The following is a 13019-nucleotide window of genomic DNA, read 5'->3' on the forward strand; positions in this document are numbered from 1 at the left end:
TTTCTCTGGTCTGCAATGCATCCCCTTAACAATTGTGTGTATTGAGCTGTACTGTATCCATTCTGCAATCTGTTAATACAATTTCAATCTATCAATCAATCATGAATCAGTCAGTGAATACCACGATCACAACACCAGAGGGAGCTGCACAAATCATGTTAAACCCAGATTCGGCTCAAACAAGGGACTAAACACGTTTCGCAATTATGCCACATCAATGTGGAACGCCCTACCCAAAGCTGTAAAGGAATGTGAATCACTACCCACTTTCAAAAACACCTACGAGAGACTGCAATTCGAAACTGGCCCCTACAAATGTCCTAACCCAGTTGTACAGTAAATGACCAAGTATGGCTTTGTCAGTATTCCAATGTACAATGTCCCCCCCTACCCAACCCCCCCCCCCCCCCCCCCTCCAATGTACAGCCCCCCACCCAACCTCCTCCAATGTACAGTTTCTACGTCAAATGTATATACACTCTTTTTCTGGACACTTTTTGTATCACAAACAGTACTGTATTTGCAAATCTGGTATGTCATAAATGTATAGATGTAGAAGTACTGTCTATCTGTATGTCGTGTGTGTCATATATGTTATGATGAATTGAAAATGGGGGACCCTGATGTAAACAAGACGAAAGTCTTTCTCTGGTCTGCATCCCCTTAACAATTGTATGTATTGAGCTGTACTGTACCCATTCTGCAATCTGTTAATAAACTTTTCAATCAATCAATGACTCAGATCAGAGACAGAAAGCCACACAGGGCCGTAGGATCGGCCAACACTGCCACCTAGTTGGCAAAAGGAGCCTAACAGCAAGGAAATGTAAGTCATGTGATGTAGCCCTCTGTCTCATTACTGGCAGAAACTGCTTTGAAGAGTGGCACAGTTGAGAATATCAAAAGCACAAAAGGAACTAAATTTGCCCGTTTATTACCTGTTTTTTGTAAGAAAATAATAGTTTATACATAGAATTCAGTTTATTACACATTTGTATTATGTACACATGTAACCCGAGGGTGCATTTCCATTGTTTTTAACACTTTGATCGCCATGGTTAAATTCATAATTTACCATCCCTAGCCAGCTCTATTTGTCTATGGAGAAGTTCCCCTTCTTTGCAGGGCTATAACTTTTTAAATTCTATTGCTAAATTGATTATCATGGCCCATTCAATGTCCTATATCTATTGTTCAGGGTGTAGCAACGTTATACTTTTTCATTCACATATTCATACTAAAATACGGTCTAAAGTATAAGTATGTTTTTATCGTTTTCTGCAGCTTTCTCCAGAACTTAATTTATAGCCCCAAATGCATTATATTGATGATCAAATACAGTTTGGTAGCGATCGGTGCCAGATAAAAAATTTCAACTGGAGGTACTTCTAGAAGTGACTACGTATGATCTGATGTTGACCGGATGGGCGGGGGGTCGTTTATAATTCCGTGGGCAACGTTATATCATTCATCTAGTGTGGGTCATATGATCATCAGAGCAGTTTATATCGAACACGGTAATAATAAATGCTGAAACTTACCCCAGTCTCCTCGGGCCGTTGGGCGATCAGCTTGGAGTAGACAGTTTTCTATTATGGGATGTTGATCTAGATCAGGGGTCAGCAACCTTTTTGACATGGAGTGCCTGTTTGAAATATAGTTCTAACTAGTGTGCCTCAACAATATTCCATGCATCGTATTTTTTTTTTCATAATCAGGTCTTTTTAATGAATGCAATGCAGAAAAACAGCTGCATACAGTGCGACCATTTCACTCACATTTGCCCATTCATTTTTGGACACATCACACACCATCGGTGTGTGTACTGTACGTGTGCTGTCATAGCTCCACCTACAAGCCTAATGGAGAACACCAGGAGAACACCAGGATGTGAATGGAGGGTGAATGTGAGGTATATCGCGTAAATAAGTTTTGATTGATCGCAAGACTACACTGTAAAAAAGAAATTATTAGTTACCAGAACTTAAAAATATTGAGTTCAGTTACTGTGCATTAAGGTTTTCAGTTTTCAATCCATAATACGTTAACAGAAAAATAAGTACACAACCACATTATTTCAACCTAATAAAACTATGTTTATTGTCATTGTTTTAAGAACACAAGTTGACTTGGTAATACTCACATTTTGAGTAAAAAAATGGCTTTTAACATGTGCAATGTTCAATGAAATAGAAAAATAAATAATACAATTTGTTGATTAATCCCACTGGTCACAATGGTGACCGTAATAATGTTTTTGTTATAAGGCTCTGCAAATGTTACTGAATGATGTAGCAATGTATTTCCAGCTAAATTGAAATAATAAACAAATAAAGGGTCTCAATTAAATATGTGGAAGTAAAAAGAACCTGTGGGAGGATTTCAACAAGATAAATGCGACAACAGTGCAAAATAGTTCACTATATTTCAAAGCAAATTTTTTTAATTTTTTTTTTTTTTAATACTGCCCCCTGTGCCTATGCAAATGCCCCCGCGTGCCTATGGTTGCCTACCCCTGATCTAGATGAACCATTTCCAGGTTGTATAATACTATATACGTCCAAATAATGTTGTTTATTGAGTTAGGGCGAGTGATTGATTATCCAGTGTGTCGAGATGGAGTCCTGCTAACGATCGCGAGTGCCCGGACGAAATATGGGTGAGCACTTCCTGTTTGGCGCGTCACTTCCGGTTGGGCGATCTGCCGATCGGCCACCAGATGGCGCTCTTGAACCATTAGAGAGTTGAGTGGAGATAAGCAGTATATCTCGGGTCCCCGGAGGAGAAATATGATTTCGATCACAGATTTTTTAAATATTGATATCAAAGACGTGTTACGGCGTCTTCGGCAGAATGAGCATGGCGGGCAATGACGAGTTTCGGTGTTTCCGGCGATTAAAGTGTTAATGTTTCATTGATTACATTTGTTTATAGTAAAGAAAATAAAACTGTAGAAATGTAGCCTGTATTTCTCAACACCATTAGATGTTTCACAAGCACACACGTTCACATTAGCCCAGTTCCTACATCATTTACGTTGCTGTATCGAATATGAATGGCAGGAGGGTAAATCAAATATGAATTACACATTCATCTTTTCTCATGCATTTATTGATGGCTGTGAACAGGAAATAGGTCAAACCAAAGATGGTTATTCAGAGATAGTGGACTTCCTGACACGGCATCGCCATAGCAACCGGGAGGCAGGAGAACCCCAGAGTGCAGAGTCTGCTCTCATTGTCTTTTTATTAGGAAAAGATGAGAGTTAACCGACTGTTTCAAATACGGCCAACCTTTGCCTTTGAGGTCTTCAGCGGATCAGTCAACATAAACTCAAAGTCACCCCTGCCCACTTTGACAACCTATGATGGCTTAGAGTAGACGACAGAGTACAGCAACTTGCAATGGGCCTGGTCTACAAGATGCACTATACGACTAAGGTACCCATGTACATGTCAAAATACTTCCCAAGGTCAGTGAATACCACGACCACAACACCAGAGGGAGCTCAACAAATCATGTTAAACCCAGACTCGGCTCAAACAAGGGACTAAACACGTTTCGCAATTATGCCACAACAATGTGGAACGCCCTACTCACAGCTGTAAAGGAATGTGAATCACTACCCACCTTCAAAACTACTCTCAAAGAGCACCTACGGAAGACTGGAATTCAAAACTGGCCCCTGTAAATGTCCAAACCCAACCCCCTCCAATGTACAACCCCCCCCCCCCCCCCCCCACCCCACCCCACCTACCCAACCTCCTCCAGTGTACAGTTTCTTCCCCCTCAAATGTATATACTCTCTTTTTAGACTCTTTTCGTATCATAAACAGTACTGTATATTTGTAGATCTGGTATGTCATAAATGTCTAGATGCAACAGTATGCAACAGTATGTCATATATGTTATGATGAATTGAAAATGGGGGACCCTGATGTAAACAAGACGAAAGTCTTTCTCTGGTCTGCATCCCCTTAACAATTGTGTGTATTGAGCTGTACTGTATTGTACCCATTCTGCAATCTGTTAATAAAATGTTCAATCAATCAATCAAACTCACCAGTCAGGTTAGTCTATATGTAGCATTGTAGCAGTCTGTAACAGTTGAACTCTCATTCTAGAAAGCATTTCATTGGACGCAAAATGAGTATACACCTCCGTGTGCTGGATGACTCATCAACATTTCTTTTTCAGTTTTTCAAAATGACAAACATCTATTTGGATTTCATGGGGCCTTTAACACTTTGAGTGCCAGCAGGGTGCGCACGATTTAGCGCTTGAGTGCCAACGCTGTAGTCAATGGGAGGGCAAGCACATTTGCGAACGCATAAACTATATCTTAAATTATGGCTATGTGTCTAATACACCCGTCGCTTATCAATGACTTGTTTGCAGTCAACATTGTCGAAACGGAGTGTTTTTTAATCTGTACATTTCCGTTTTATACCATTTTGAAAAACGCTCGTTTTTTTAAACTTCCAGAAAAAAAGGTGATCCTGCAGGAATCGCGCTTTAGTGGAATACACAAAACACCTTGTCATTTTTCGGCCTATTTATGAATCGTTTTCAAATAAACGCTAGATTATCGATAGTATATGTGTACTTATGCACGCTAGAGAAGCGGGCTGAAAAATCTATTATCTTATTTCCTGATCAGCACACACACACACACACTCACACGCACACATATGGGACACGCTGAGATATAGGTGAAAAAAACTCTGATTATCCCAAGACTGGTAAAATTGATTCCTTACCTCAGATCAAATGTTCTCCAAAAAGATTATTCCAATTCCTGATCGCCATTCCAAATATCGATCGCTTTTTTTTATCCAACTCTGGGTACTGGAAACACATATTCCACGCTGTTCTGCGGCTCGGCAATGAATGGGATCGTCTCCGGTTACATGCCTGACAAGTAAAATGTGGATTCCGGACTCTTTTTTCCCCATCCATTTCATTCATCCAATCCAATGGGTGCAATACCATCCGGAGAGACGATAGGGGGCGGTATTTTCCCTGTTCGAGCTCAGATAGATCCCCACTGGTAATGTGAGGCTAGATTGATGAAAAATGAATGGAAATCGATAATAAAAAAAAATAACGATTAAATAACGAGATTTCTCGTTCTTGGCACTCAACGCATAGCATGAACTAACGAGATTTATGGTGGCTGGCACAAGTGTTAACGTTGAAAATCAGCAAAGAAGATACATTGTAACAGATGCATTTTTGGCTACTGCCCCCTCAAAGTCACTAAACCAGACTATTTAAAAGCCATTTTAAAACGTTTCCCCACTCAGCCCCTGCTTGGTCCAATGTGCTTTAACCTGTGCTTTAACCTGAGCATTGTATCCATTATCTCCATTCTCCACGCAATAATCTTCGATACCGGTGCCAATACCGATTCCTGGGATTCGATACCGTTAAAACGGGCGAGGCACTCAGCTGGTCTCCAGCAGGAAGTCTATACTCTCAGCGGCCAGCGCCCAGTCGTCCTGGCTGAGCAGGGAGTGTAAATGTCTGGCCGTGGCGTTCTTCTTCTGGCAGGTCCTCCAGTAGCGCAGCATGGCGAACACCCGCTCCATGTGGTTGTGCGGATGGTCCTCCTCGATCTGCTCCAGCCTCACGGATGGGACGTCCAGCGCCAGTCTGCCCATCTCCCGCCAGGAGCGCCCCACGCCACGGGCCACCTGCATCAGCTGCTTCTCCGTCACCAGGTCAGAGCCTGTTGTGCAGTGGAACAGAAATGACCGAATGGTCATCACCGGTATAATGTTCATGATGTTTTGGACGGAATCATTCAAAGAGTAGCCATTCATTAGTAACCCACCATTGTTGTACATCTGCTTGGCAGGAATGTGCTTCTCTTCTGAGTCAGGTTCTTCCTTTCTCTTTCTTGTTTCTTCACAATCAAACAAACAAACAAACAAACAAACAAACAGGTAAATAACATTATATTAAATCTATTTAGTATATAATAGAGTAAACATCTCACCAGTGGGTGGTTGGAAAGAGCCCACAGCCTAATGTTTCTAACATTAGTAACATTAGTAAAACATAACTGTATATTATTGTATAGTACTCATTACCTTTATTTCTTAAGCTTAGTATTGTATTTTATTCGTATGACTTTTTATCTACTCTATTAGATTATTCTATTTTATTTGTATTTTTGCACAATCGAGGCGTGCATGGCCACCTTCATTTCACTACATGTGTATGTATGTGACAAGTAAAGCTCTTGAATCTTCTACCTGCAGCCGGCTGCTTGTCCACCGGCAGGTCTTTGAGGAACGCCAGCATGGGGAAGGTGAGCTGCATCTCCCTCTCCTGCAGTAGGTCCAGGAGGCCCTGCGCAGCCTCGGGCCCCCGCTGGATGACGTGGTCCAGGAGATCCCTCACCTTCTCGGTGGACATGACGAGGGCCTTGACCTGCTCGTAGCCGTGGCTCGTCACCAGGAGGCGGGAGTCCGCGTGCTGCAGGACCACGTCGGGGTCCGCGCTCAGGATGTCAATCAGCTTGATCTTCTGGCTCCTCAGAAGCTGCCGGACCTCCAATGCTGGTTCTTCAGCCATGGGAAAAGGTCACCCTCTGCTGAACCTGAAACAACACGTTTAAAAGGTGTTAACTCACCGTTGGTAATGCATCCTGGTGTGCAGCTGCTTATTTTCAATCATCGTCTTACAAATAGTAATATAATAATCGTCCAATTTTGGTAATACGGTTTAATCTCAGGACGCCTGTGGAAGATACAATAGTGCTCATATATGCTTCTGGAGTGTGGCATAAATAAGGCACAGGTGTGCTGTTTTAATTAAAGGGTTGTCCCACTGGCCCTGATGATGAGTTTCCTTTCTAATGAGTAGCCTTTTGAAAATTTCTTTCAGTTATCGTTATTAACAGAGCAACTTCCTGAGCTATAACCGTAATGTGACACACGAAAGCATTGGGCAGCCACAGGCTTATGATCACGCACAGGCAAAGACTGTATCAACTGTTGAATTGTAACCAAAGGTGTAGAAGGGGGGGGAGTTAGTGGAACTGACTACCCAGGGCCCCGGAGCTGGGAGGGGGCTCTCAGGGCGTCTGGACTAAAACATTTTAAATTATGTTTTACTAAAGATGTGTTTGAGCTGTGGATGGGGACAATCCACAATGTTATCGCCACTAGGCACACTTGTGGATTCAAATCACACATATATATAAATATATAAGGAAGTCCGTCATTATTACTCATCTAGGATCCCAACCAGCCAACTGTACCGTCAGAATTCTCCTCCCCGTCCACACTATTTTGCAATGGCAATGTCTGCCCCTCAAGCTCAGTGCTACACTTCAATTTAACCCTTTCACTACCGCACTACCAAATGGTTAACCCTTCTCACTGCGACCATACAGAAGGTTAAACAACCCAGAACCCCTTCCTTCTAGTCCTCAGAGTAGTGCTTTTGTATGAATATTCTTACTGAATTTAGTTGTTAGTTACTATTATTCAATTGGCAGCCGGCTTTCCTCTGAATGTTGACATCTTTAGATTAGATTATATTCAAATGTATTGTCATTATAATATTAATTATATATATATATATATTATAGCCCAAGTACAGCACAAGGAAAATAAGTTTGGCATCCAACCAGAGTGCAAATGTAGCACTAAAGTGCAACAGCAATATGCCAATATACAATGTACAGGTGGTTAAACTGGGTACAAAATATACAAATTATATGTATATTACTATATATCTTCCTACAATTTTTTTTATGGGCTCGCACCGCTCTATCTATCCGATCTCATCTCTCAATACTCGCCTGCTCTTGTTCTGCGCTCACAAAATGCGGGGCTTCTATTGATTCCTAGGGTTAAAAAGAAATCTGCCGGCCACAGAGCCTTTGTCTACCGCGCTCCCTACCTGTGGAACAAATTACCTGCCATCGTTAGGAACGCCTGCTCTGTTGAAGCTTTTAAATCCCTGCTTAAGTTAAGACCCATCTTTTCTCTCTCTCCTTCAACCTACCCTGATCTCACCTGGTCGGGGACTGACCCTTAGATTAATCTGTCTAGTTTAGTTAGGATGTCTATTTGCTTTTTAACCTCTGTCTCTGTCTCAACCGGTCCCATGGAACAGCTTCATATCGTCTTCTGTCTGGCCTGCAGTGCTGAACCTATCACTATTAGTATTCATGTAGTGTAATGTAGTGCAAGCCACAATAGTTAAAATAGAGATTGAAATTCCTGGAAGTAGTTTAAATCCCAGTAGTGAGCGATACTTTAACAATACATTATCCATGTTAGGATAACTCCAGTCATGTTTATGAATTTATATGGCCATATATTCATTCACACCTTTATTTAAGAATTTGCGAAACAATTGATTTTCAATGATGCCGAGCACAAAGATGATGAACAAATATATCAAACATACAATCAACAAGCAAAACAGTTAAAATAGAGATCTCCTGGTGCGTGAAGTGATGAATTTCACTTTTACCTCCTTCTTGGAAATCCATTTGATCTAGTGATGCACCGATGTGAAAATTGTGGCCGATACCGATAACCGATATTAATATTGCTGTTCTGGCCGATACCGATATTTACCGATGTCGATATCTCTGTATAGAAAACACTTTTTTATGATAATCAAATAAAGAGCTATTTTCCAAAACGCATAATTTTTTTACTTTTGTAACTTATTTTCAGAAATGACTGATATTTTGAAACTATTTAAGGCCAAAACATGTAAAAAAAAAAAAAAAAAAAATTATATCGGCCCTATCTTGATATCGGTCCGATACCGATGTGTAAAAAAACGGCCATATCGGCGGCCGATATATCGTGCATCACTAATTTGATCACTTTTATTCTCGCTCGCCTCTGAAGTGTAGACTATATAGCAGTTTGTCAATAACACTAGTCTTGCATAGCCAGAAATTTTTCCACACTACGTTAGCGCTGTGACATCACTGGAGAAATATTATAACACAGACACATTTATTATTCACGGTGCGTGGCAGTGCTTAATATACGCACTAGAGCCAAGTTGACACTAGTTTGGAACTTGTATTTGAAAGAGCAGGAACACCATCACGTGCCAGAAATAATCAACTCACCGGTGTTGTATTGACAGGTAGCAGTACAGTACAGTCTTACTCATAGGTGACTGAGAATAAAAATGAATGGATAAATTCACAACCTTCTCATGCAAGGAGTCGTCAATCTCTGGATTTAAAGATTTCCCTATGGATTTATTCCCGACTGTGTGTGGCAAGTCGAGACAAGAGGGCCTACCGGACAGTAGGGCTGCAACGATTAGTCGACATAATCGACGACGTCGATTATAAAAAATTGTCGACGAGAAATTGTTGCATCGATTAGCCATTAAAAAAAAAAAAAAAAAAAATTGTGCACTACCTATCTTTGTGAGAGTGGCTTCTCAGGGTTCCAGACAACATCATAACATGATGATCCCATAGCAAATTTTGGACATTGAAAACATTGTTCCCCTGCAGGAGATGATGATCAGACTAGACACACAATACATTACACACGCACTCCTCTCACTCACACACAGCGATCAGAGTAAGACACACACATACACACTCCTCTCACTCACACACAGCGATCAGAGTAAGACACACACACATACACACTCCTCTCACTCACACACAGCGATCAGAGTAAGACACACACATACACACTCCTCTCACTCACACACAGCGATCAGAGTAAGACACACACACATACACACTCCTCTCACTCACACACAGCGATCAGAGTAAGACACACACACATTCACACTCCTCTCTCTCACACACAGCGATCAGAGTAAGACACACACACATTCACACTCCTCTCACTCACACACAGCGATCAGAGTAAGACACACACACATACACAAATTACACAGTACACACCTTTCACTCACACAGCGATCAGAGTAAGACACACACACAAATTACACAGTACACACACTCCTCTCACTCACACAGCGATCAGAGTAAGACACACACACACACACGGACTCCTCTCACACACAGCAAACAAAAGTTATTTAAAGTACACTTCCACTTTAATTTGTATTATTTAATTTATTTATCTTGTTATGAGTGATTGCTGTATTGTTCTTCAAATACATTTTCATTTAAAGTGGCTTAAAGATCCAAATTCAAATGTTTCATGAGTCATTATTTTAATTTGCTATGGGATCATCATGTTATTATGTTGTTGTTTGGTCCTGACAAGAGTCTCAAAGTCTGGGGTGATGGTAGACAAGCAACTCTGAGGTCATGCTCAATGTCCAATCTGTTCCTCTGCTCTGTCTTCAGCTGGACCAGAGCTGAGAAGCCACTTTCACAAAGATAGGTAATAAAAAAAAAAAAAAAAAAAAAATTTTTTTTTTGTTGTTGTTTACATTGGTTTTCGATTAGTCGACTAATCGAAAAAATAATCTGCAGATTAGTCGACTACCAAATTAGTCATTAGTTGCAGCCCTACCGGACAGGCCAGTCACTGGAGCAAGTGGACGAGGGTTCCACTGCAATATAGAAGTAATACATGATGGCAATTTTCTGACCAGGGCTTTATAGATATATATATATAGCAGTAATTAATGTGTCTCTCAGTCAGACAGAGAGAAGACAAACAAACTAACCTTATCCTAGTGGATAGTTACAGTGGTAAATATTGTCACCGGTTATAAATATAAGATATAGATACAAACAATATAAACCTAACTTTGTTTTTGCAAAAACCCTACATATACAGTAGTATAAAACTTAAATGAACTAAGCCTGCATACATAGACTGGAGTATGTTTGCCACTGAGTCAGGCCACCCTGGACTCCCACACAGACATTGGACCGCATTCATTAACATTCTCGTTCTCACAAAGTTTCCACGTAAATAACCTTGTAAGAAGTTCGTAAGAGGAAACCTATGATAGTCCTCCTCCGGATTCCTGAACGCATGGAGACAGAGGTGCTCGTAAGTTGCCGAAATGAACTGAATGAAGAACGTCATTCATTCTTAAACTGAAAGCGTGTTTTCGTTAGGGCTGCACGATTTTAGGAAAATATCTAATTGCGATTTTTCGGACAGATATTGCGATTGCAAGTTTTTTTTAAAGCAGGTTTATTGTAAAATAAATAATATTTTAATAAATATCAACATTATCTGGCAATCCTCAGTAAATACTATCAAACTTATCTGATGTCATCTGTACACCCCTCCATATTGAGACTATCCACAACAAACGGTGTCTGAGGAAGGCACTCAGAGAGACACCTCTCACCCCAATCATGGACTGTTTGCCCTCCTACCCTCTGGGAGACGCTACAGGAACCTCCACTCCAGGTCAAGTAGACTCAGGAACAGCTTCTTTCCCTCAGCTGTCATCTCTCTGAACTCTGTGCCATGTTGACAGCCCCCCACCACCATATAAACTCTGAACTCTGACTCCATTGCCTACACCCTAGGCTCTGTTACCCGATACTGTACGACTCTGAACTCTGTTGCCTAGATACTCTATGCTTTATTTATACCTACCAGTACCAACTGCTTTCACTGTCTACCCATATACTCTGTATGATAGCATGTACAACAGTGCTGAATATACAGCATATTTACACTTATATATTTATATCACTGCATATATACACCCATATTTGTCTGAATATATACAGTACTTGCTTGTACACCTGCATATAACCCTTGCTCTGTATGATATTGTGGAGGAATTTACCATGATCAAAGATGTGGGGGGGGGGGGGGGGGGGGGGACAATTCCACAATTGCATGTACTATAATGCTGTATACCATATGTATTCTCGCCACATATATACTACCATCTGTCTGTACTTACCTGCACAATGTGTAGGCCTACATATCCTATACTCGTTACACTGCTGGCCAGTAGTATCATACTGTCTCTATACACTATGTACATACAACATACATCTGATTAGCACTAGACTCAGTAGTACTAACTTGTATATTTTGTACCCAGTTTAACCACCTGTATATTGTATATTGCTGTTGCACTTTACTGATACATTTGCACGCTGTTTGGATGCCAAACTTATTTTCGTTGTACTGCACTTGTGCTGTATGATGACAATACATTTGAATATAATCAAATTGAATCTAATCTAGTTTAAGACCCCTTTCATTTCCTGCTAAATATATTATAGTTCTACAACACTTTGATTAACTATTCTTCATAAACATGTATTTGTCTATGATGATTATAAAACAAACCTAAATGCATTTCAAGTGGATAATGAATGGTCAAAACAGTTTTATGCCAGTAGTAACTGTAACAGTATAATAAAGACTTACCGTTTTCAAAACATCTGCACCAAAACAAAGAGACCGCCACCACACAGGAAACGCTAAAACATTTCTTCTTCCTGTGTCACTGAAGCAATGCTGTTTTCCTTTGTATATACTACGCTGCCATCCAGTGGAGGAATGGATTAACTACACTACTCTGCCTGAATGAATGAAAACTTTATTTAACAGATTGCAGAATGGGTACAATACAGTACGGCTCAGTACAAAATTGTTAATAGCCTAGTGACAATGCCCCCAAAATGTTGAGATACCCCTAACCGGAGGTAGAACAAAACACAAGAATGTTTTTCCTCATCTCTAAGGTCTCCCATATATGAAATGGATTCTTGTATACAAATATTTTACTGCAAAACTTGTTAAATTGATAGATATTGTTATACACCCCCAAAGGAAAAAAGAACCAAAATATAGCCTGGCCGTATGGGAGTTAAGACATATAAACTCATGTAGATTAATAATACAAGCTCCAAGAGCTTTCAAACTTGACATGCTAACAGTCAGACAGTTGCTTAACATCATAGAAGAACCTGGATGTGAATATCTTTATGAATGTAGGAAATATATACCTATGTACACATACTTAAAATAAGCGGAAATGTAAAAAATTAATATCTATGCAGAATGTTCTCATTTACTTTGTAGTAGCTCTGCCATGAATTGTCA

At 40.4% G+C, this 13019-nt stretch overlaps 1 protein-coding gene across 1 annotated transcript in view; it reads right to left on the reverse strand.

Annotated features, from left to right (window-relative positions):
* Positions 1-12393, reverse strand: part of LOC311244085 (cysteine sulfinic acid decarboxylase-like) — a 38984-nt gene extending 26591 nt beyond the window's left edge. The window contains 5 exon segments of the mRNA XM_084333496.1: positions 3087-3118; positions 5453-5731; positions 5837-5908; positions 6261-6607; positions 12342-12393. Coding sequence (XP_084189622.1) covers positions 3087-3118; positions 5453-5731; positions 5837-5908; positions 6261-6582 — 705 coding nt within the window. The 5' untranslated portion in view covers positions 6583-6607; positions 12342-12393.
* Between the last annotated feature and the right edge of the window lie 626 nt (positions 12394-13019).

This window comes from Notolepis coatsorum (assembly GCF_963971535.1).
Source record: "Notolepis coatsorum genome assembly, chromosome: 17".
Taxonomy (NCBI): domain Eukaryota; kingdom Metazoa; phylum Chordata; class Actinopteri; order Aulopiformes; family Paralepididae; genus Notolepis; species Notolepis coatsorum.